Source organism: Typopeltis vanoorti, chromosome 25 (assembly GCF_054136105.1).
Source record: "Typopeltis vanoorti isolate ZY-2024b chromosome 25, IOZ_Tvanoo_1.0, whole genome shotgun sequence".
Taxonomy (NCBI): Eukaryota; Metazoa; Arthropoda; class Arachnida; order Uropygi; family Thelyphonidae; genus Typopeltis; species Typopeltis vanoorti.
This window is the reverse complement of record NC_143573.1, coordinates 66,689,646-66,716,926: the sequence shown is the minus strand read 5'-3', so window position 1 is coordinate 66,716,926 and position 27,281 is coordinate 66,689,646. Positions and strand designations below refer to the sequence as shown.

Below are 27,281 nucleotides of genomic sequence, written 5' to 3'. Positions count from 1 at the left end.
GCACACCGTTTGGCAACTCCTATAGGTAGAGATGACCTTGCTAATGCTTCTGCCTGGTATCTCCACTTGAGCCTGGCTCCCACTGAAGAGACCACAATAAAGGTCGAAACTAGTCTGGGTAGTGGCCCTTCCCTTAATGCATAACATTATACATATCCGCAAGGAGATGTGTTTTGCATTATAGGAGATACTGAGATAGGAGTGATGTTAGCTTGCTCCACCTTTGCAATGAGTTGCCTGGTGTTGTACTACCTTACCCCAGTCCTGAAGATACTTTCAAGTGCAAACTTTGTTTGCTCACACTTGGATAAAGGATTAAACTAAATTTATTATTTTCTCAGTACAGTTATCATCTACATGAAAAAAAAAAACTAACTTCCAAATCAAAATTGAGAGCCATGAAATTGAAGTAATGGAAAGCAACTGGAAAACAGTTTACAAAAAAAGCAGGTTACACAACTGCTTCTTCACAGATTGAAGACCTCATCGGGTTCATCCAAAATTTAAAAGTTAAAGACTTACCAGTGACACTTCAATAATCATAGCATCTCCTTTCTGCGTTGTCTCATTAAATGTACGAAGATTCCATAGGCAAATTAAACAAGAAATTATATGGAAACTTATGCTATGCCATAATATCAGGTTTTTGTTCCTCCAAGAAACATACTTCTGCAGATATAAAGATATAAAAAGTTTAAGAGATAGATATCCACTTTTTTCTTATTTGAGCTTTGGAAGATTTAACAGGGCTGCAGTTGGAGTTGTTATTCTTCCCCCCCCCCTCTCCTTGGGTCATTCTGTAATATCCAAAGGGATGCAGAAGGAAGAATCTCGACAATAGATTGGAAATACTGTAGATGTGTAATAAGGTTTATCAATGTTTCTACATCCAAAGGAATAGTTAGATGAAAATTCTTCCAGGAATTGGAGCCAGATTTATATGGTGCCCACTACATCATAGCAGTTGGAGACTAGAATTGTATTGAAAACCCCACATTAGACAAAATAGGAGGCCACCTCATGAATGGAAAAGTGGGATATGTACAGTTAAAACATGTCTTGGCAATGCTCATCTAGTAGACATATGGAGGATTCGCAATCCTAATCTCCAGGCATACACATACATGAATCAAGGTATTGGTACTCGTATTGATCAAATTTATATCTCTTCTTCCCTTATAAATAGGAAAATTCAGATAAAACATCTTGACACCAGCATGTTAGATCATAATCCAGTTATACTTAAGTTCCACTGCATGGAAAAAGTAGAGATCTTTTCTGACCATGGAGACTTCCACCAAATTTTCCGTTGATCTTTTCAACTAAATTTCAGACCCTCTATTGGAATAATGTTACCTGGAATTGGGATATGTAGCTAAAATTCAAACAAGCAGTAAAGCAGAATATGATGGAATGGGGAAAGGAAGAGGCTTTCCTCAAAAGGAAAAAGTTGAAAGATCTGTATAAAGAGAGAAGCTGGTTTGTAACAAACCAACGCAATGGTATAGAATGTAGCAACATCATTAGAAACATTCAAATATCAAGAATTCAGACCCCCTCTGGTAATGTGTTTCTTAGACTACTCTATAGCTTTTGACTGTGTTGAGCATGTGAAACTGTGGGAAGTAATGAAAATAATGGGTATTCCTCAACACACTATCAGGTTGATAGCCAACTTGTACAGGGAGCAAGAAGCCACAGTAAGAACAGGTGTTGGATTGACTGACTGGCTTCAAGTTGGAAAAGGAGTTAGGCAAGAATGTTTCCTTTCTCCTCACTTGTTTAGTATATATGCGGAGAACATCATGCATGAAGCATTGGATGAACTCAAGACAAAAATTAGGATAGGAAGTAGATTGATCAGTAATCTGAGGTATACTGATAATCCTTTGTAATGACATGGAAAAACTAGGACTAATTCTTGACAAAGTTAACAAGATCAGTAATCACAGAGGACTTCAACTCAATCCTAGCAAGACAAAGATTATGGTTATGGAAATGGAAATGGAAATAGATTATGGAAATACAGACAGGGAAGCTCTTGAGAAACAAGTGTACCTTAATGGAGAAAGAATTGAGGAAGTTAGCAAGTTTGAGGACCTGGGATCCATTATTAATGTGAAGAATTGCTGTCCAGAAGATGTCAGAAGATGGTTAGGAATGGCAAAAACAACAGTCAGAGACTTGTCTAAAATCTGAAAGGATGGATATATCACTATGGGAATAAAGTTAAGGATTTTGGATGCAGCTGTTTTTCCAACAGCAACTTATGGATGTGAGACTTGGAACCTAAAGAAGTCAGATAAGATATATATATATATATATATATATATCCGTTTCTGATATACGGAGGCTGTTCAATAAGTTATAAGACTATGTTTATACAGAAAACAGATTACCTTTAATCGTCATCGTTTACATGGTCTTTTTCGAAGTAACTACCGTGAGACGCGATGCATTTGTCCCAACGTTGCATCCACTTCTTAAACACATGTGAAAGTCCGTTTTTTGAGAGTTCTTTGAAAACCGCCTCTGCAGCTTTTACACATGCTTTGTTGCTTTCGAAATGGCGGCCTCTTAGTAGTTTCTTGAGCTGAGGAAACAGCCAGAAATCGCACGGTGCGAGACCAGGACTGTATGAAGGGTGTGGTAGGATATCTATGTTGTTCTTCTGCAAAAAGTCCACTACACAACCAGCAATATATGGCCTTGCATTATCTTGGTGCAATAAGAAGCCATTCTTCAGCAATGGACACTTCCTTTTGACGTGCTGTACCATTGTCCGTAAAACATCCGCATAATATGAGCCGTTTACAGTATTCCCAGGTTCTACAGCATGTTAGTAAACAATGCCTTCGTAGTCAAAAAACATTATGGTCATAACTTTACCAGCCGATTTTACAGTTTTTGCTTTCTTGGGGGGGTAGGTGAAGACGGATGCTTCCATTCGCTGCTTTGCTGTTTCATTGTAGGGTCATAGTGATACAACCAAGCTTCATCTGCTGTGTAATGATGCGTTTTAAGAAGTTGTCACCTTCTTGTTCCAGTCTTTCTTTCCATTCTGTGCACACATCAACTCGATGCTGCATTTGCTCCGGTGTCAAGAGTTTGGGAATCCATCGGGTGGAAACACGTTTCAGTCCCAAATGTTCAGCCATGATTGAGTGAACACTTACCACAGAAATATTCAGGACAACATGCAGCTGGCGTGCTGTAATTCTGCGATCCTCCTTGATGACAATCGCTGCTGTGTTGATCATTGTCTCTGTGATGGACGTTGAAGGTCTTCCCTCACGTTCAAGATCTTCCACATTTTGCCTTCCTTCCTTAAAAGTTTTATGCCAGCGAAAAACACTTGCCCTCGACATTGCTTCATCGTGGAAAGTTTCGCATATCATGTTAAAAGTGTCTGATGCCGATTTTTGAAAATGCACACAAAATTTAATTGCATAACAATTAAATTTTGTGTGCATTTGCAATTTAGAAAACTGGTCGCACCTCGTAGGCACGTCGATGAGCACTTGTGTTTAGTCACGTGACACTCTGGCACATTAGCCCGTATACGCCATCTATCAACCTCTTTTGTTAATACAGACAGAAACATTTCTTTATTCCACAGAAATTAATATTGTGATGAGTGGTTATGCGACAGTAAAATTAGTCTTATGACTTATTGAACAGCTCTCGTATAATATCCGGATATTATATATATATAAGAAACGGGCTTTTGAGATGTGGTGTTACAGAAGGCTGTTGAGGATATCATATACTGAAAGGCATACAAATGAATGGGTGTTAGAAAAGATCAGAACTTTAAGGCTCCTTAAGGAAACTTACAGAAAAAAGTTAAAATATTTTGGACACATTGGCAGACCATCAATGAGATGGAAGGATGGTGTGTGTGTGTGTGTGTGTGGAGTGACTGATCTTAAGAGAGTTGAGGCCTCCAGAAAAGCAAACAACAGGACTACATGGCGAGGCCTGGTGTGGCACATCACCGAGCATCGGACTGACCATACAGCATCTGTGGATGCCCAGTGAACATATAGATATAGGAGTAAGATTAAGAATTGGGTTGATAATAGAGGTACATTCTCTATAATGGTCAGCATGGACTTATTAGAGAGACGTGTATTAATAATCAAGGGCAAGCCCAGGTGATCTCCTCTTAAGTCCAGCTAATATGTCCTTATTCATAAATGTTCCTTTAGATGAAATGCTTAACTTCCTCAAGCAAGACTTTCTGGGAGATATTCTCAGTTGATTTGATTTTGTCATTTACTCTGGCAACTTCACATGCCAAAATAAACTTTACCAACAAATTAAGTACATCAATGGGTAGTTCTCTTTCTCTCACACTAGTTAATTACTTCATGGAATGAAGTAACTAACTAGTATTAATTCCTAAACCATCCTTATGGTACAGATATGTCAATGTTTTTGCTGTTTAGCATGATCCTGTACAGATCTACAAGAGTTCATCAATAAGATTGACACTTATCAAGTTCACAACAGAATTGTATCCAGTTCACTCTTGAGTTAGAAGAAAACAATCAGATTGCCTTATTATATCTTCTGTTACTTTTCCCACTAGATGGAAGGCTTCATTTCTCAGTTTTTAGAAAGCAAACACAAACTGGACTTCACATTCACCCTCTATCACACCATCATAATTGTCAAAAATCTGGCACCATTAAGACTCTAGTACATCGAGCACACACACTCTCTCTCTTTGCTCCACTGAACTGCTTCTCTCTCAAGAAATAAATTACATTAAGTCCACTTCCTTACTAATGGCTTTACTGAATTGTATGTCAACAATTGATAACTGATACCTACAAAATTTCTCTGTCATTTGCTGCTCATCATAATAATGATACAGAAGTGGTCCACCGTATCACCATTCCCTATGTTAGAGGTATCTTGAAAAGTTATATCGGAGCTCTGTTGACCTACAAGTGTCCTCTGCCCTGTCAACAAGATCTCTACTTTTCTAGGCTCAGCTAAAGATAAGCTTTCACCTTTAGCCCACCCTGGAATGTATCAAATTTCTTGCCAGTGTGTGTTTTATTGTATTTTGACCAAAAAGGTAGATCTGCAGTCATGTAGCATGATGAACATTTAGACTACATTAAGTTCCATGAGTCAGAATAATTGGGACTTGCAGAACACACTTTCATCATCAGACTCCAAATCCTTTGAAAAAAAATTAAAGCTCTTTATAAAAGTAATAATTTCTTACCATATCTATAAAAAGTTGTGAAACCTTGCTACATCAACTAGATCTAAACAGAAATCATGGACTTAAATTATCTAATATGGAAAATAGTTCTTCAAAGGTTCGAGAAGTAATTTAATTTTTATTTATTTTAATTCATATTTTATTTTTTTAATATTTGGTTAAGTTATTTTTAAACCTTAATGTATTCATACAATGAAAATACATTATGTATGTGCAGTTTGTGCAAGTCATTGTAAATCTACCAGTTTCTGTCTATTTGAAAGTCATATTGAAGATGCCCTTTGATACCAGGGCAAAACATTTATGGCAATAAAATATAAGTTAAATCCCGGTTACCTTTTAACTAATTCTCATGTTTTACATTCCAAATTTCTCAAGTTAGTTTGATGCATTTGATGTTTGCAATGCTTGGACCTATTTTCATTTGCTTTGCCTTTTTATTGTTGATTTTCATACCAAATTTATTACAGTCATTATTCAATGTCAGTGAATTCTGAAGTCTTGTGCTGGATTTATTCAAAAGTATAACATCATTACATAAAGTAAAGAGCTGAGATTAACATCTCCAATTTTAATATCAGGTTTAATAATGTGATCCATACAGATAATGAATAAAAGTGAAGATAATGTGTAATGTTGTCTCACACCTGATATAATATCAAACCATCTCTCTCTCTCTCTCTCTCTCTCTCTTCAATTCTAACTGCTGACTCATCCAAATATAGACTACTCATATGTATTGCTCAATATAATGTCCCATTAACAGCATTAAACTGTAGTGTCTTGAATAGCTTTTCTTTGGTCACCTTGTCATAGGCCTTTTCCAGATCTACAAAACTTTAAGACAGATCCTTGTTATATTAATATGAATTCTCAACTACTTGTCGTCATCATCAAATTCCTGACATGTACACTCAAGGGGTGCACAGAACATCATTATTCTGTGCACAAGGGGTGCACAGAATAATGATGTAAACTTTTCATGTACCACATGAAAAGTTTACATCATTACTAACTTCCTATCTACAATTTTCCTCCAAATCAGTCTGTTACCTGTCAAGACTCCAGCATTATCAGATCTTATATTTCTATCTTTCCTGTCCTGGCAAAGAACACTTGTTTTGCTAATCTTTCCTCTCTGATTCTGTTTAAGTGACCATATGACATGACATTAATTATGCTAACACATTTCTGGATGATGCTAATAATATCAAATTCATTCCTAATCTCCTCGTTTTTTTAATATGATTTGCCATTGATACCATCTGTTCAGGTCCCTAATCTTTCTCAGGACTCTCATATCTGTGGTCTCTAGTCTTTGGTCATGTGTTTTATATATAACACAGCTCTCAGTTCCATAAGTTAAAATTGGTTTGAACACTGTCTTGTATAGCCAATTTAGTATTTTGACTAATTTCTTTGTCATTCCATATAAATGTAATTGGCTGACTTCCTACCATACCAGCTTTGTTGATTCTATTGTCTATTTCCATATTTAGTTTACCATCTTCACTAAAAATCGTGCCTAAGTAGCTGAAATGTTTTACTTGTTCTATATGTTCTACATTCACAAGGCAGTTGATATTCTCAATGCTTCTGCCTATTTTCATTGTCTTTGTCTTGTTATTGCTGAGCTTCATATGATATATATTACAACAGTTATTCAATTTAGTCAGAGAATCTTGCAGACTTGTAGTGGATTTATTTAGAAGTATAACATCATCTGCATAAAGCAAAGAGCTGACATTAACATCTTCAATTTTGATATCAGGTTTAATACCACTTTCCTTCATAATGTGAACCATATAGATAATGAATAACAGAGGGGATAATGTACATCCTTGTCTCACATTAGATTTAACATAAAACCATCTTCCTGTACTTCCTTCAATTCTAACTGCTGACTTACAATTCAAATAAAGACTAAGTATTGCTTGATATAATGCCCCACTGACATCATACAACTGTAGTGTTTTTGAATAGCTTCTCTCCTGGCACACTGTCATATGCCTTTTCCAGATCTACAAAACTCAAATACAGATCTTTGTTATATTCCCATGATTTCTCAACTTGTCGTAAAGTGAAAATCTCATCCTGACAGCCTCTATTTGCCCTGAATCCAGCTTATTCTTCAGCAAGCTTCACTTCCACAATCCTCCTCAACCGTTTCTCAAGTATACTTGCGTAAATCTTACCAGGAACACTCAGCAGAGAAATACCTCTGTAATTCTCACATTCAGTTTTATCTCCCTTTTTATATATGGGTACTATGAGAGCTCTACTACAATCAACTGGAATTTGTCCCTCTGTCTGGGCCTTCTGAACTATGCTGTACAGCCACTTTTACTGTACAGACTTTTATACCTCCATACTTGCATTTCTGGTCAAATAACATCTACACCAGCTGTCTTTTGCCATTTCAGGCTTTTGATGGCTTTTTCTACTTCAAGTATGGATATGTATTCATGATTGCATGTCTGTTGAGTGTTTTTTACCACTTTGCTTCACTGACTATTTCATTTAGCAATTTTTCAAAATTGCTCCATACTTAAAGAATACCTTTTTCTCCAGTTTTCATGTTATCTTTATAAACTCTAATTGCTTTTACAGGATGTTACTCCATTTCTGAGCTTCTTCAACAATCTCCAGAAAAATACCTTGCCACCTTCTTTATGTTTTTACCAAAGTCCTACCATAACTTTTGTTTAGTTAGTTTAACACAGTGTTTAGCTTTCTTACATTTGTCTCTGTATTCTCTAAGAGCACAAGCTGACTTATTTGCCAGGATATGCTTTCTTGTTTCCCTTCACTGCCGCTTTAACTTCCTGTGTCCACCATGGGGGTTCTGATTTTTCTATTCTTTCAGACAACCTCACCACATGCCTCCTCTCTTGTTGAATCAATCACTGTTTTCTTCAGGGCTTGCCACTGATTCTCCAAGGTTTGGTTCCTGTTCTCAACTCTTTCATTATTTCTTCAATAATGTTTGTGTAATTTAGTCTACAGTTCACATCTGAGAGCTGCTCAAACTTTTATTCACTTTAAAACTTTCTTACATGTTCTTCTTTTTCAATATGAAATTCAATTTTATCCTGCTCAAGACTAAATGGTGATCGCTTCCAATTTCAAATCCTCTGTACACTCTATCATCATGCACCAGGGAGAAAACATCACTGTTAACAACAACGTAGTCAATGAGATTTTTCTTATTCCTTGCCTCTTCTCTCCATGTGAATTTGTGCACATTTTTATGTTGGAACACTGTGTTAGTAATAACCAGTCCATGTCCTGAGCAGAAATCGAACAGGTATTTGCCATTATTATTAGCTTTGCTCTTTTCTCCAAATTTTCCCAAAACATTTTTGTGTATCTGACGATCACTTCCTACTCTGCTATTTAGATCCCCAACAAGGACCAACTTTTCCTTTTTCATTGTGTCAGTTGCTTTTTCTAAAGCCTCAAAAAATTCCTCCACTTCTACCTTAGTAGAACCTTCTGTGGGACCATATAGGCACAAATAAATCTCATTGTCCATTTCCCCACATTACTCTACTTGATATTGCCTGCCATTCAAGAAGATTAGCCTCATATTTAGTGTTGAATACTATGGCTACGCCTTCTTTTCCTTGATTGTCATTGCTTGAATATAACATTTTGTATTTATTACTCACAAAGATCTCACCAGTTTTTGTCTTTTTTTTTTTTTTTTTCAGTCACCCCTATTATGTCGATCTGGTACTTATCCAATTCCTCAGCAAGCTCCATTTCTTTGCAATTCAGGCTTCTTATGTTGATAGTACCGATCTTGAACTCAGGTGATGTTGAGTTGGGGTGTGTTTTAGGATTTGTTCCAGTAGGTGACTTTTCGCTGGTTCTCTGGGAAAAACAACAGGGTTCTTGTTTAACCGGGCGACGCCCCAGCTGATATGAAATTCTGCCATTTGTACCATTATTTTATATTGTGGTTTAAGCCAATAAGAATACAATTTGGTCAGCTAAATCCCAAATTGCCAACCCATCCTCATTTATTCTGTATCCAGATGGTGCACCTTCTCATGGTGCAACCTAACAGGTTGCAGCATGAGAAGGTGAGGATTGGACATCAGATCAGAAGCCCTGGTTGGTTCTCCGCATTCCTTTAAAGGCTATGTGGAGGTCTTCTCTCAGTTATACAGCTTTGATCCTTAAGTGCCTATTTTTCTTAAAGTGAAAATCTAATCATTGGCAACCTCTATGCATCCTAACCCCAACTTGTTCATTTCTAAGTTTCCCTTCCACAATTTTTCTTAACTTTCTCTGAAGTATTCTTGCAAAACTCTTTCCAAAAACATTCAACAAAGAAAATCACTGTAATTCTCATAACCTTATTGAAATATGACATTATTTATCAAATTTCAAATTGTTTCACCAGACCTGAAAAATGGCAGGAAGTAGAAAAGACAGAATGTCCTTTAGCTTCAGAGTTAAAATCACTCTGCAACATATCCCAATGTGAGCTACAAGGCAACAAAGAAAAATTTCCCAAGAGAAAATGGTCACATTTCTTAAATATTGTATGAAAACATCATACTTCATCTACAACAAACAAGACAACATACAAACAATATCCCAATTACTGCCTGCAATGGCTAATTTTTATGTGGAGCATCACACAAGCATTATATTTATATATAATAGTTACATATTATTTAACACTATACCTCTGATGATTATCTGAAAGTGAAGGGTAGTTGTATAGCACTGCCAACCCAGAAAGTTATAGAAAGTGTTTTCACATGGTTATAAAGCAAATTGTACTTGCCAAGAAATTATATTCTTGTTTATTTCTTTTCTCAAGTGTAAGTAAACAAAGTTTGTATCTTCATGACTAGACTCCTTGTATACAGAGTCTGTTGATTTCATATCAACTGTCTCAGTATTCCATAATGCAAAGCACATTTCCCTTTGGATGTGTATATTGCTATGCATTATGGAAGGGTAACCCAAATGGTTTCAACTTTTATTTACCAAGATTGAACTGACTTCTGCATTAAGGCCTTGATCAGGCCTTATATGGATTATTGTGCACAGATTTGGTCACCAAGTTTTCATGGTGATGAAGATATGTTTAGAAAGGTTCCAGAGAAGATTCACAAAGGTGGTCAGTGGGCTTTGGAATGTGGAGTATGAGAACAGATTGAGGCAATCTAAATTGCAAAGCCTTGTTAATAGGAGGAAGTGGGGAGGGGAGATTATGATTGAGACATATAAACAGAAGATGTAACTATCAGGTTACATCCTCTGATGTAACCTGATAGTTACATCTAGTTATCAGGTTGGCATTGAAGAGATATTTTATAGAATGGGAGGGGGGGGGGGGGTAGAACAAGAGGCCATCGCTGGAAACTGTATAAGAAGGATGTGAGCAGAGGAGTGAGGAGAGGGTTCTTTACATAGAGAGGGGCTAGTGAGTGGAAAGCATTGCTTGAGTGTGCTGTGAATGTAGACATACATTGAATCAGTTTAAGGCACGGTCAATGAGCATTGTGTGCAACATTGTGTACCTCCCACAATGAGCCTCTCACCCCATGGAGGTCAGATAATAGTAATAATAATAATAACAACAATTTACCAACTAAAACAGTTACTGTGGCTTGATAGATATCTTTATTGTTGGAGTGGAAATTTTGAGCAATCTGGGTTGGCACCATGAAGGATTTAGCGACCACTATACATAAGTACACTGATAATGATTGAAAATATTTATATCTTTATGAAAAAAGTAAAATAAAATTCTGTAATATATGTTCTTTCTTAGCTCCAATTTTTTGGAGCTAAGAAAGAACATATATTACAGAATTGTTCGTGTAAATTTAACTTACTATTCTATTTCTTTTACATTTTTGGCACTTAAAATATAGATGAAGCTGAGCTGAAAATTATGTGCTAAGTAAAATTCTGTGGGTTGTTACAAAAGGTGCAATTGTCAATTTCTGACCAAACTGACTGAAGAATTACAAAGAGTTTCAAAACTTCTATATTGTCAGTACTAGAAATGGTAATGCCAAAATATAACTGGCATTGAAATAAATTATGTCATTATTACATAAAATATATTTTTGTGTCAATTGACTATGCCAATCTTGACATTGATCAGTTTGATAAAAACTAACATTGTCACTTCTTGCATCAAGCCACAGAAATATTTTTATTTATTGAATATTTATTGAATATAGTATTGGTGATTATATAACATTCTACCCAAATCCCACTACTTCGGCCCTTCCTAATAACAATCTGATAACTTACTTTTTGTCCATATCCAACATTAAGAGCTTGTTGTATTTTCTGCCTCAACACTATAATTTCATGTTCTAATCTTGCATTTTCAGCTGATGTCTCTTCCATTCTCTAAAAGGAGAAATCATAAGTATTTCTCAAATATAGTGTATATGTTTTTTAAAAAGTTTACTTTGAAGGAAAATTTCGAGACATTTCAATTAAGACATAATTACTCATTATTATTTATCCATATATGACTATTCGTGGATAGTGATGGCGACTTCTGTTACCAACCCACTAGTTACCATATTTCTTTCACTTGTATATAGCATTTCAGGTTGCACTTTCAGTAAGGAAGTAAAAGAAACCAATGCCATTACATGTTATCTTCATGGTGTTTTGTTTTAAAGCAGTCAAATCTCACACTTTCAGTCAACTAAGTAAGTCTTTTTAGATTATATAGTTTAAACATACACAAACTTTAAATATAATACTACAATACTAATTTTGGCCAGACTAAATTACAATCAAGTGAATTCACTTGGTTAAAAAAATGAACACTACATGTGAACATAACATATAAACAATATACAATCATAATAAAGAAAATTACAATCGATTCTGTGCTTCTCTCATAGCCTTAGTCAAGGTGTGTCCAACATGAATGCACTAACAACCAAAACTAGTAATTAAATTTTCTTTATCTAAGTTTTTGTTAATTTATATAAATAAAAATACCATAGAACATTTGTATGCATATACTGATGGTCTACAAAATCCCTCATTACTTTCAAAAGTAGGGGTACAAGTATTTTTCTAGTGTCCCAACTGCTACAGGAAGTCATCATCTTTCAGTACATAAAGAATACTAATTTGTAATACACAGAACTAGTCAAAGGAATAGAGAGACAAATTACATCATTATTTGAAACTATCAAGGCATCCAAAATTTCATTATAGATATATTAGGGAGTTACTTTAAGGGTCAAAAGCAAATAACTGAGAAGAGACCCTCACATTGCCTTTCACGAATATGGTGACTGGGGCTTTTGACCTAATATCCAATCTGCAGCTTCATCTGGTGCACCCTGTTAGTAGGTATCTACTGGGTACTGAATGAATGAGGATGGGCTGGCAATTTGGGACTTAGATAACCAAATTGTACTCTCTTTTGGCTTAAAAACACAAATGCATATGATGGTACAACACAATGTGGCTGTCACTGTTTTCATCAGGTAACCAGGGCGAACATTGAAAAGTCAGCTACTGGAACAAATCAAAATCAAAATCTAGAAGAAGAAGAAGAATAAAACCAAATGAAGATAGGAACCAACAATATAAGGAATATTAAAGGAAGGGAAATTGAACTTCCAGAAGAATTGGAAAAGTACCAATTGCCATTACCGAGACAAAGAAGACAAACCGGTGAGATCTTACTATATAAGTATAGGATGTTATTTTCATGCAATAATGATCAAGGAAAAGAAGTAGTAGTGATAGCATTCAACACCAAACAAGATAATGTTCTTGATTGGAAGGAAGTTTCAAGTAGAGTGATGTGGGCACACTTGTAAATTGGTAAAGGGAAAATGAAACTTGATTTGTACCTATGGTCCCACAGAAGGTTCTTCTGAGAAAGAAGTGGAAGAATTTTTCAAGTCATTAGAACAGGCAGCTGACATAAAGAAAATGGAAAAAGTTGTCCTTGTTGGAGATCTGAAGAGAAGAGTAGGAAATAAATCCCACCAGGCATATACAAATATTTTGGGAAAAATTTAGAGAAAAAAAGCACAGCCAATAATAATGGTAAGTATTTATTAGACTTCTGCTGAAGACACAGACTAGTCATTACTAACACCATGCTTCAACATAAAGATTTGCACACGTTCATATGGAAAGAAGACACAAGAAATAAGAAAAGCCTCATTGACTATCATTGTTGATACTGATATCATCATGATGGTTCAGGAAACAAGATGTACAGAGGATTTGAAATTGGAAGTGACAATTACTTAGTACTAAGCAGGATAAAAATGGATATTACATTGAAAACAACAGGATGTAAGAAATTTTTAAGAGAATTAAAGTTAATTAAAGTGAATACTATACAAACATTATTGAAGAAAATATGAAACAAACTGAAAAGAAGAACCAAACCATGGGTCTCTGTGGCAAACTCTAAAAAAGACATTCATTGATTCAGCTAGGGAGGTATGTGGTGAAGTTGTCTATAAGGATAGAAAAATTAGAATACAAAGGTGAACACAAGAAGTTAAAGAAGCAGTCCTGGAAAAGAATAAAGCATACCAAAAGTTCCTAGCAAATAAGTCAGCAGATGCTCTAAAAGAATACAGGGAAAAATATAAGAATGCTAAGCTGTGTGTAAAAGTAGCTAAACAAAAGTCATAGGAAAACTTTGATAAGAATACAGAAAACAAATATCAGGAAGGTTGCAAAATGTTCTGGAGGCTATTGAAGAAGCTTAGAAATGGAGATAAGAGTAATGGAAAAGGAATCAAAGGTGATAAACGTGATATGAAAACTGAAAATAAAGATATACAAGAAAGATGTCTGGAGTAATTCCTTTGAAAGACTGTTAAACAAACCAAGTAGTGACAAAATCATACTAAAAATTTTTGAAGAAGAATGCAAAGTGGAGTGCATGTCAATACTTGAGGTAGAAAAAGACGTTAAAAAACTTTAAATGTGGAAAGGCAGCTGGAGTACATGATATTCGACCAAAAATGCTTAATATGGAGACATAAAAGTTATGCAGACTTAGAAATATGGCTAAGCTTGAACTCACCAGAGTTCAAGATTGGTACTATCAACATAAGAAGCCTGAGTGGCAAAAAAAAGGAGCTAGCTGAGAAATTAGATAAGTACCAGATTGACATAATAGGGGTGACTGAAACAAAAAAGGCAAAAACTGGAGAGATCGGATCTTTCTGAGCAATAAATACAAAATGTTATATTCAGGCAATGACAATCAATGAAAAGAAAGAGAATCTATAGTACAGCAATCCCTCGATTAATTCGCCCCCAATTAGTGCGTCATTTTTTTTCGATATCCAAATTCGATTAGTGCGCATGCATGCATCTAAAAAAAATTTTACAGATTTTAAAAATTTTCGATCTATACATTTTTTACGGCTAACTATTAAAAAAAACTTTTCTAGCCAAATCAGAGAAATATCAGCCTGGTTATAAAGTCGCAAAGTCGAATGAAATTACTGCTAGCAATATGCGAGCCATTTGGAAGCATATTCTTTCACATTGTGCAAATGATTTTTAGAGACTTTTTGAATGAATCTAAGTTAATTAAATCTCATTCTGAGAAGTTGAGTGATTCCGACCTGCTAAGTTTAGATGCACAGCGGGAAGATCCTGAAGAATATGAAGAAAATATAATCACTGACAAGCCCAAAGAGGTTTCACAGAAACAATTTGAAAATAGTTTTCGTACAATCAAAGTTTTTAAGCAGCAATGCTTAGAGACTGACCCTGGTGAAGAGAGAACCAGTAAAATTTCCAGAAGAGGCAATATGGCCATACCATCAGTTGTATGAAAAACAGAAACAGAATGCCTGTTAAACTATGTTAGCTGAATTCTTTGTTAAGAAGCAGAATAATACACTTATATTCTGAATATGTTTTATTGTCTTTCAGCTTCATGGTTTCCCTTTAACTAGGCCCTGAGACATACCCTAATTCTTTTATACAAAAAACTAAGGGTCAAAAAAGAAATCTGAGGAACGAATTATACTTTTTCCCATAGGTTATTATATTCGATTAGTGCATTTTTGATTAATGCGCCTGTTTTAAAAAATGCATTAGGCGCATTAATTGAGGGATTGCTGTATTCAACACTAAATACAAGGCTAATCTTCTTGAATGGGCAGTCTCAAGTAGAGTGATGTGGGCAAATATCAGAATGTGAACTGGACAATAAGACTTATTTGTGCCTATGGTCCCACAGAAGGTTCTACTAAGGTAGAAGTGGAGGAATTTTTTAAGGCTTTAGAGAAAGCAAATGACACAATGAAAAAAAGAAAAGTTGGTCTTTGTTGGGGATCTAAATAGCAGACTACGAAATGATTGTCAGACATACAAAAATATTATTATTATTATTATTCAGGCCTCCATGGAGTCAAAAGACTCATCGTGGGAGGTCCTTCCTAAGAACATACAGTCTATCATACCACTCCTTAAACTCATTGACCGTTCTCGCCCTCACCCCTCCATCAGGCAATGCATTCCACGGCTCAACCACCCTCCACGCAAAGAAACCACTTCTAAACCTCTTGCTCACAGTTTCCTTTCATAACTTCCAGGGATGACCTCTTGGGAAAATTTTGGGTAAATTTGGAAAAAAGAGCAAAGCTAATAATAATGGCAAATACCTGTTCGTTTTCTGCTCAGGACATGGACTGGTTATTACTAACACAATGTTCCAACATAAAAATGTGCACAAATTCACATGAAGAGAAGAGGCAAGGAATAAGTCTCATTGACTATGTTATTGTTAATAGTGATGTTTTCAACCTAGTGCATAATGATAGAGTGTACAGAGGATTTGAAATTGAAAGTGATCACCATTGCTAAATGAAACAAGAATAATTGAATTTCACATTGAAAAAGATGAACATGAAAGAAAGTTTTAAAGTGAATAAAAGTTGAGCAGCTATCAGATGTGAACTGTAGACTAAAATAAACAAACAAGAAATAATGAAAGAGTTTGAGAACAGGAACCAAACCTTGGAAAATCAGTGGCAAGCCCTGAAGAAAACATTGATTGATTCAGCAAGGAAGGCATGTGGTAAAGTTGTCTGCAAGGATAGAAAAATTAGAACTCCATGGTGGACACAGGAAGTTAAAGAGGCAGTGAAGGAAAAGAAGAAAGCATAACAAAAGTTCCTGGCAAATAATTAGCTTGTGCTCTTAGAGAATACAGAGACAAATGTAAGAAAGCTAAACACAATGTGCAAAACTAGCTAAATAAAAGTCATGAGAAGCCTTTGGTAAGAACATCAAGAAGGTGACAAGATATTCTGGAGATTGTTGAAGATGCTCAGAAATGGAGTAAGATTGCAGTAAAAACAATTAGAGATGATAAAGGTGATATGAAAACTGGAGAAAAAAAGATATCTTTAAAGTATGGAGTAATTATTTCAAAAAAATTGCTAAATGAAATAAGCAGTGATAGCACGGTGGTAAGACACTCTCAACAGGCATGCAATCAAGAATATATATCCATACTTCAAGTAGAAAAAGCCATCAAAAGCCTGAAATGTGAAAGACAGTTGGAGTAGTTGATATTCGACCAGAAATGCTGAAGTATAGAGGTATAAAAGTCTCACAGTTCAGATGGCCTGGACAGAGGGAGGAATTGCAGATGATTGGAGTAGAGCTTTCACAGTATATATAAACAGGGGAATAAAACTGAATGTGAGAATTACAGAGATATTTCTCTGCTGAGTGTTCCTTGTAAGATTTATGCAAGTATACTTGAGAAACAGTTGAGAAGGATTGTGGAAGAAAAGCTTGCTGAAGAACAAGCTGGATTCAAGCCAAATAGAAGATGACAGGATTAGATCTTTACTTTACAACAAATAGTTGAGAAATCATGGGTATATAAACAAAGATCTGTATTTAAGTTTTGTGGATCTGGAAAAGGCATATGGCAAGGTGCCAAGAGAGAAGCATACACCACAGTTATATGGTGTCAATGGTGCATTATTATTTATTATTATTATTATTTTCAGGCGACTCCAGGAGTCCTTAGACTCATGGAGGGAGTCTAAGGACTCCTGGAGTCCTTAGACCCTAAACATCATGTCCACACAACTATACGACATTCTCACAGTATCACTCATACTTTGTGTTGAACTCGCTCACTGTCATAGCACCCACAACAGACTCTGGCAGCTTATTCCACTCATTTACCACTCTAAAAGTAAAGAACCCAGCTCTAACACCCCTGCTAACCACACTCTTGCCCAGCTTCCACAGGTGTCCCCTAGTTCTCACACCACCAGTCCTGATCTCAAAAATATCCTCTGAATTTATCCTATAGAATCCCTTTAGCAATTTGAGTGTCTCAATCATATCTCCCCTTTTCCACCTATCAACTAGTTTCTACAACCCACAAATCTTCAACCTGTTCTCATATGGTTCATTCCATAGACCTGCTATCATCTTAGTTACACGCCTCTAGATCCTCTCCACCTCCTCCCCATCAAAAAGGAACCGAGGTGACCAAATCTGGGCACAGTAGTCGAGATGAGGTCTTATCAAGGCTCGGTACACAGGTACAATAACTTGCTTGTCTCTGCTTGTCAAGTATTTTTCAACAACCAAGTGAGTTGATGAGCTGATTTAGCTACTTTTGCAATGTGCCCCTTAAACTTCATCTCCCTATCCACCAACACTCCCAAGTCCCTGGCCTCATCAATCTCCTGGAGTACAGTTCCACCAATGTGGTATACTGCTGCTAATCTTTTCACCCCAAAATGCATAACCTTACATTTTGTCACATTAAATTGACATCCATTCTCCTTAGCCCAGAACTCCAATCTATCCAAGTCATCCTGCAAGATTTTGACATCTTCTGCATTCACTATTGCCCTACCCATCATCATCATCACCATATTTTGCCTCATCAGCGAACAAATGAACTGTTCCACTTAGATCCTTCCCTATATCATTGATGAACAGATTAAACAGCAGCAGTCCAAGAACAGAACCCTGTGGCACACCACTAGTCACAGGCCGTCTTTTGGACTCTACTCCTGAATAAACTACTCTTTGATATCTCTCCATCAACCACCCACCTATCCATCTCACCAACCCTATATCCATTCCCATATGTTGTAGTTTACGGAAATATTTCGTCTTTATTTGAGTTGTAAGTCAGCAGTTAGAATTGATGGAAGTACAGGAAGATGGTTTAATGTTAAATCTGGTGGCAGACAAGGGTGTACATTATCTCCTCCTTCATTATCTATATGGATCACATTATGAAGGAAAGTGGTATAAAACCAGATATATCAAAATGGGTGTTAATGTCAGCTGTTTGCTATACTTCTATCATAGATGATGTTATACTTCTAAATAAATCCACTACAAGTCTGCAAGGTTCCCTGACTAAATTGAATAACTGTTGTGAAAATAGACAGAAGTATTGAAAATATCAACTGCATTGTGAATGGAGAACCTATAGAACAAGTAAAAACTTTCAGCTACTTAGGCACAATTTTTAGTGAAGATGGTAAATTAAATATGGAAATAGACAAAAGAATCAACAAAGCTGGTATGGTAGGAAGTCAACTGAAAAATGTATATGGAATAAGAGAGAAATTAGTCAAAACACTAAATTAGCTGTATACAAGACAGTGTTCAAACCAATTTTAACGAATGGATCTGAGAGCTGGGTCAGAAGTAAAATACTTGACCAAAGACTAGAGACTGCAGATATGAGAGTCCTAAGAAAGATTAGGGGCATGAACAGATGGCAATAGTGCCGATATCATATTAAAAAGGAAGATATTAGGAAAGAAGTTGACATTGTCAGTATCCAGGAATGCATTAACAGAGCTAATCTCAGGTGGTACGGTCACTTAAACAAAATGGGCAAGGAAAGATTAGCAAAACAAGTGTTCTCTGGCAGGAAAAAGACCCAGAGGAAGACTAAGATATACACCCTCTGTCCAAAAAGAAACCGAACTTTTGAGAGAAAATAAAACACAGGGCAATTATAATTATTCAAATCATTTATTTCAATCAATATACTCTCCCTCAGGCTCGAGCATTTGGCACGATCAATTAATTCATTAAATGAATTTTTTATATTGGTTTTTGGGATCGCGGTTGAGGTTGAGGGTCGTGGTTACTGCCGCTGAAACGTTTTCAATGGTGTTGCATCGCTTTCTTTTTATCAGCAAATTAAGTAGTGGGAAGAGAAAGAAATCACAGGGTGCTAAATCAGCGAGTGATCCAATGCACTAACTTGGTTTTTGCTCAAAAACTGTCTCACAATGTTTGAACGATGAGTTGGTGCATTATCGTGCAAAAGTGACCAGCTGCCTGTATTAAGATATTCAAGCCATATGCGATGAATTCTCGCTATCAATCACTTCAAAACTTCGAGATAAAACTCACCATTGACCATTTGGCCAGGCGGAATGAATTCTTTGTGGATTATACCAATGGAATCATAAAAACAAATAAGCATTGTCTTTACTTTTGACTTCTCCAAGCAACTTTTTTTCGGATGCCCTTCTTTTGGTGGTCTCCATTCAGCACTCTAGGGCTTTGTTTCGGGTCAAAACACCATGTTTCATCACCAGTAAAAATCGTTTCAAGGAAGTTTGAGTCCTTTGAGTCCAAGCAGTTTTAATGAGGTCCTTGCAGTGTTCAATTTGATATTTTTTGGTCGTCGGTCAACTTGTGGGGAACAAATTGTGAATTCAATTTACGAAGACCCAAACTCTCAGTCAAAATATTGTGCACAGTTAATTTTGGAATCCCAATTTATCTCAAATCAATCTCATGGACAAATTCGGGTTTTCTTTGATGAAATCACTTACTTTTTTGGATGTTAACTTCACTCAGTCCAGTTTTTGGACGGCCCGGCTTTTCGTCGTCCTCAAGCGTCTCACGACCACTTTGAAATCGCTTAAACTACTTGTAAACTTGAGTATGGGATAAGCATTCATCACTGTATGCTCTTTGAAGCATATGGTGATGAATGCTTATAGGCGCCACTAGTTTCTTCTATTTTCCAAAAGTTTGGTTTCTTTTTGGACAGAGGGTGTAGGTGGACTGATATGGTAAAAAGTGCTTTAGATGATAGACATAAGATCTGATAATGTTGGAGACAGGTAACAGATTGATTTGGAGGAAAATTGTAGATAGGAGGTTAGTAATGATTTAAATTTTTCATGTAGAACTATCATATCCCGTACACCCCTTGAGGCAGGAATTTGATGATGATGATGATGATGATGAAATATGGCTTGCATATTTCCAATGACTGGAGTAGAGCTCTCATGGTATCCATCTATAAAGAAGAGAATAAAATTGAATGTGCGAATTACAGAGGAATTTCTCTATAATTGCTCCAGGAAAGATTTATGCAAGCATACTATAAAAGACATTGAGAAAGATTGTGGAAAAAAAACCTGGAGAATAACAAGCTGGGTTCAAACCAAATAGAGGTTGTTGAAATCAGATTTTCACTTTAAACAAATAGTTGAGAAATCGTTTGATTAATATGGAGACATTTTAAGTTTTGTACATCTGGAAAAGACATACACAATAGACAGAGAAAAGCTTTTGAAAACACAGCAATACGTAGTCTATATTTAAGTTGATAGTCAGCAGTTACACTTGAAAGAAAGACAGGAGGATGGTTTGATGTAAAATCAGGAGTATGACATCAGGAGGATGCACATTATCTCCACTCTATCTCTACATTATCATTATTATTATTATTATTACCCTAAGTCCCAATGGAGTCAAAAACTCATCTAGCACGTCCTTTTGTCATAAACACAGCTCATCATTCAGCAGCAAAAGAAACTCAAATTCTCTGCAGACACCACCTTCTCAGGCAAGGCATTCCAATCATTCATAACTCTGAATTCAAAAACCCTGCTTCTCAGTACCCTCTTTATACAGCTTCCCGGGATGACCTCTAGTTCTCCCGTGATCTCCCATTTTCTGTAAAACCTCTTCAACACTGATCCTGTAACAACCCCTTACTAATTGTAGGTCTGTATCATATCACCCCCACTTCCTCCTATCCATTAGACTCTGTAAATTGTATCTTCTCAACCGTTCATCATATTCAACATTCTAAAGATCAGAAACCACCCTAGTCAGTTGTCTCTGGGCCTTTTGAACATATCTTCATCCTTTTGAAAACCAGGTGACCAAATCTGTGTGCAATAGTTCATAATCAAAACCTTGTACAATGGAAACAAAATCTCCTTACTTCTACAAGTCAGTCTCCTCTGCATCATTCCCAGAATTCATTGTGTTGTCACACAGTTTTGACAATATGTCCTCTAAATTTTAGATCCTTATCCACAATAATCCTAAGATCTCTTATTTCCTCCACCTCCAACAATATATCCCCACAAAGCGTAAATTTTACATCCCATTTTGTTTCCCAAATCTAACAGATAAGCTTAGGTGTATTGGAAGGGTATTCATGATTTATTTTTAACAGTATTAACAACACCAAACAAACTATTTTATAAAATCATTCATATATTCATTCATACAAGTGAATAAACACTCTCCCAAGATGGAGTGGGTCACCATGGGAGAAGTAGACCCAAACCCAGCAGTGGGGAAAAAGTTACAGGCTGATAAAAAAAAAAAAAAACTAAAACATGACTTCTCTTTATCCATGCTGTCCATCAAAGATAATACCACTGTTGTTAACCCAATTCTTGATCCTGGTTCTCACCAGCCTCTCCAATGCTTTAACCACAACATCTGACACACAGATACACCTATAATTTGCTTGAGTTCTATCACCTTCCTTATGAAGCAGCACAGTCTTGCCCTCCTTCCATTCCTTTGGAACTCAACCCGGTGCTAGACTCATATTAATTAAACAAATATGACAAGGCAAATGCCAACTCCCCTACACATTCCTTCAAAATACGTGGTTATATATCAGTAAGTCCCACAGCCTTATTAATATCAAGTTTGCTCAATTCCCCCATATACCTCTTGCTCACTAAAGTCAGTCTCTCCTACTCATTAAGTATCTCCACTATATCTTCTGCAGTGGTCATTCTTATACCATTTTCTTCATACAATGTCATTCTTTTTTTTTTTTTTTTTTGCTTGCTATTGAAAGAACTCCCTAGGATTCTTTTTGGCTTCATTAGTTAACTGCTGCTCATAGTTAACTTTTGCTATCCTTACCAACCAAGTCAATCTTTTTGCCTGTTCTTTGTAATCCTTGTGATTATTACCACTTCTCTTATGCTGCCTCCATAATGCCTTTTTCATGTTGAGGAAGTATGGTGCGAGATAGAGAAATGCGAAATGAATAGATGTAACCCATTTTGCAGTTACTTCATTTAACCTTCTGACCCTTGGAATACATTTAGAGATTGCTTCTACTAGACAGTTCTTGATTATTCCCTAAGCTGCATTCCTCTCCTTTCCAGTTAACTCCTCATTCCATGCTACACCTGCAAGCTGTCTCCTGAGGTCCTCATAATCACCAGCCTTATAGTTCCACATATACCCTTTCTCACAGAGGTCTTCGCACTACTGGCAACCACCCAGGTAATCATTTCAGAGGACCATGAAGGTCACTCAACTGGAGGGTGATTTCACACCTCATTTATAATTATATCCTTTGATCATCTCATCATATCCAAGACCCTGAATCCTCATGTACTATCTGTTGCATACTGTCTGAGGTAGTTGTTCCTCAAAAACTCAAGAAACCCATTTCTTTACTTCCAGTTGTTATCTCATCATCCCAGTCTATATTGCCATAATTAAAATTGCCCACAATTATCACCCTTTTCTTATTTGCTTGGCTAGTTTGATTATACATTTCATGGTCACTACCATCCACATTATCAGATCTATAACAATGTCCACCTAAGTATTTCATTCTATCCACCTCTATCTCGCACCATACTTCCTCACAACCACTGACACTATTTCCCTCTTTCAGCTCTACCTTGTGTATCGATAACTCTTTCTCTATCATCAATCACACCATCACTCCCTTTTTTTCTCTTTCTATCTTCATGAAACACTTTTCCAACTCTGTTCCTGTCAGGATGTCATCTTCACCCAACTATGTCTCACTTATTCCAACAATTCTTGGGTGAACAGACTCAATTAATGCAACCATTTTGTTTGTCTTGTTTCTTACACTTCTAGTATTTGCATATAAACATAGCAGCTCATTCCTGGGATCTATAGCTTCTACTAGACGGTCAGGGCATTGTCATCTGAACATTGTCACTGATACCACTTATTTGATATGACCTCTCCATGCTTAACTTAGCCATTTCTTTATCTCCTTATTCATCATAGAACCTTCTTCAAATCCAATTGTTTTCCCATGATCCCAGGTCATCCCCTTCCCTTTTTGTCTACACATGCATTCACATCCTCTTGGAGCATTATCAACCTTTCTGATGCTGTGTTCCTCTGTTCACCCTGATCCTCCCTGTTTTAATGTCTACTTTGCACACCTGTTCTCTCATTATGTATACTCATGCCACTCACTTCTTCAATCTCTCCTGTCTGACTCTCCCATTTATTCACATCACTTCCCACTTGATCAAATTCATTCTCTGCACCCACTTCTCTGCCTCCCTGCAGCAGTCTTTCCAAATGACTCACACCGAAACCATTCAAATTATTCATCATCTATATGGATCACATTATGAAAGAAAGTGGCATCAAGCCTCATATTAGAATTGGAGATGTCAAACTTAGCTCTTTGCTTTATGCAGATGATGTTGTACTCCTAAATACATCTAATGCAAGTTTCCAGAATTCACTAACAAAATTGAATAACAGCTCTAGCAAATTTGGCATAAAAATCAGCAATAAAAGACCAAAACTATGCAGGAGCATAAAAAACTTCAGCAGCATTTTGAATGAAGATCCTTTAGAACAGTGGTTCTTAACCTTTTTTTGCCTGGTGAACCTGCTCAATTTTATAGAAGGTTAATGACTCGATAAGATAATTATAATATATTATTACAAAAACCTAAATTAAGATCAATATATATGAACTGATAGTTAATTAAAAATTAATGAACTTTGATACAAATTAATTTTTAATTTGTATCAAATTAAAAATTTGTTTGTAACAAGTTACTTCATTTTTTTTAAGATTTTGGTTATTTTTTCCGAGGTGCCCCGGATACAGGGAATGGTGATGGATTTAGTGTAATCTTTGTTATGAAAGGGATGGGGGGTTATCTGGTTTTAATATATGTAATTAATAAGCCAATCATTACTGGCTACCCTGAGGCAGATGAGATCCTGATAATTTTTCAATATCAGGTTCAATGTTACAAATGAAGTCCCAAGTCTCCTCTTTCACTTATTTGCAATCTATTTTTCTGCTTAGCTGACAATTGCAATGCGGCACTGAATTCTTTCTCGACCAAATAAGAAGAAGGAAAAGCAATGAGCAGCAATTTTATTTCTTGCAAAAGCTGAGGATTGCATGTTCGGCCAGAATCTTGCACACCCCATGCTGTTGAAATTGTACTTGAACTCAAAATCATTTTCAAAGCCAATAAATTCTTCACACAAATTTGGATAAACAGAAGTGGCATCAGAAAGAAATGGATTTATGACCCAATCAAGTATTTTAAGCTCATCAAAGTCTTTGAATCTGATCATCACGTCTTTATTCAGTGTCAGAAGATGGGAACAATAACAATCCAAATCTGTATCTAATATTAAAACATCATCTATTATTTGTAGATTTGAGAACTGCAGAAAATCTTGTCTTGCAATCCTCTGCTTGTAGAATGTTAATTTGCTGATAAAAGCATTTATATTTTACCTTTGCTTTAATAATTCTTGTAGAAAGGCATATACGTTGGTGACACATCACTATTAAATTATTTAAGGAATTTACGACGTATACTGGAATATTAATTAAAAGAAACTTTAATAAATACTTCCTATATTTCGGCAATGTCACATTGCCATCTTCAATGGGAACATATAACTATGACATGTGCATGCAGGCACTACAAAAAGCAAATGAGGCAGAAGAGAGAAACTACTGTTGTTCCTAGAGTCCTAATGGTGCCCTCCTAGCAGGCTATATTGGGTTATCTTGGCTGTTGGGCTGATGTTCTAGTGCTGCAAGCTTCCAAATTTGGGGCAGTCTCATGCACCCAAATTTGTTGTGGTTTGGAAAGTTATTTAGAGATGAGGCTGATTCTATGAACAAGCTTTCATATTTAAACTTGCCGAAGTGTATTAACGTGGCTTTCTTCCAACATATTCTGTGGCGGGTATCCAGAGCATGGTCTGCAAGCCCAGAGTGGCTGTACTGGTTAAACCAGTACAGCTACTCTGGATGTAGTCTTTATGTTCCAAAATCCTGGCATTTGCTGTCCTGTCTGTTTAGCCAAAGTAGGATAGTTTACAGCTGAAAGGGAATGGTATACTCCATGTAGGTCTAGGGGAAGTGGCTGGCCTTTGGTGGAGCAGATAAGGGATGCCAATTTTTTTATGTGGTTTGTAACAAGTTACGTCATATTTTTTAAGATTTTGGTTATTTTTTCGAGGTGCCCCGGATATAGGGAATGGTGATGGATTTAGTGTAATCTTTGTTATGAAGGAGGGGAGGGGGAGGAGAGGTTGTGGTTATCTGGTTTTAATATTTTTTGGGGGTTGTAGCCATTGGCTAAGAAAGTATTAAGGATGTGGTTTAGTTCAGTGGTTAGGGCATTGTCATCTGAACAGATTAATATTTCCCTGTTATATAGTGTTTTTATAACCCCATATTGTTGTGAGAGGGGGTGGTGAGATTGCTGGTGAATATATCTGCCTGTATGGGTGGGTTTTCTGTAAACAGGGAATACCAAGGATCCATCAGGCTAGCGAGTGATTAGAGTGTCTAGGAAAGAGAGAGACTGTTGTTTTCCTCTTTTTCCAAAGTGAACTGGATTCTGGGGTGTCGGATGTTTAAGTGTGTTAAGAAGCAGTGGAGTGTATCTGAGCCATGTGGCCAAATAGCGAACACATCATCAACGTAGCGAAGCCAAACAGTGGATTTTTGTGGGGCAGAGTTTAAGGCTTTCTCTTCAAAAGTCTCCATAAAGAAGTTGGCCAGGGGTGGGAAGCATGGTGAACCCAGAACCCAGGCAGTGGCTGTCCCCTCTATCTGTTTGTAGAATTTTCCTTGTCAAACAAAATAGCCTGAGTTCATTGTGAACCGAAATAGGGCTGAGATATCGGGAGGAAATTTGGCTTGGATGAGTGCTAAGATTTCCTTGAGTGGGACAGTTGTGAATAGGGAGGAGACGTCAATAATGACCATTATCCCCCCCCCTCACAACAATATGGGGTTATAAAAAAAATATATAACAGGGCAAAATTAATCTGTTCAGATGACAATGCCCTAACCACTGAACTAAACCACATCCTTAATACTTTCTTAGCCAATGGCTACAACCCCCAAAAAATATTAAAACCAGATAACCACAACCTTACCTGCCCCCTCCCCTCCTTCATAACAAAGATTACACTAAATCCATCACCATTCCCTATATCTGGGGCACCTCGGAAAAAATAACCAAAATCTTAAAAAAAGTATGACCTAACTTCTTGTTACAAACCACATAAAAAATTGGCATCTCTTATCTGCTCCACCAAAGACCAACCACTTCCCCTAGACCTACATGAAGTATACCATGTCCCTTGCAGCTGTAAACTGTCCTACTTTGGCCAAACAGACAGGACAGCAAATGCCAGGATTTCGGAACATAAAGACTACATCCAGAGTACAGCCACTCTGGGCTTGCAGACCATGCTCTGGATACCCGCCACAGAATACGTTGGAAGAAAGCCACGTTAATACACCTCAGCAAGTTTAAATATTAAAGATTGTTCATAGAATCAGCCTCAGCTCTAAATAACTTTCCAAACCACAACAAATTTGGGTGCATGAGACTGCCCCAAATTTGGGTAGCTTGCAACACTAGAACATCAGCCCAACAGCCAAGACAACCCAATATAGCCTGCTAGGGGG

The 27,281-nt window shown here is 36.6% G+C and overlaps 1 protein-coding gene across 1 annotated transcript in view; it reads right to left on the bottom strand.

Moving 5' to 3' along the window:
* LOC150092814 (uncharacterized) overlaps window positions 1-27,281 on the bottom strand; it is a 740,966-nt gene that overhangs the window by 231,470 nt on the left and 482,215 nt on the right. Inside the window, exon 18 of the mRNA XM_090414287.1 lies at window positions 11,531-11,632. Coding sequence (XP_090270413.1) covers window positions 11,531-11,632 — 102 coding nt within the window. The remainder of the gene's footprint in view (window positions 1-11,530; window positions 11,633-27,281) is intronic.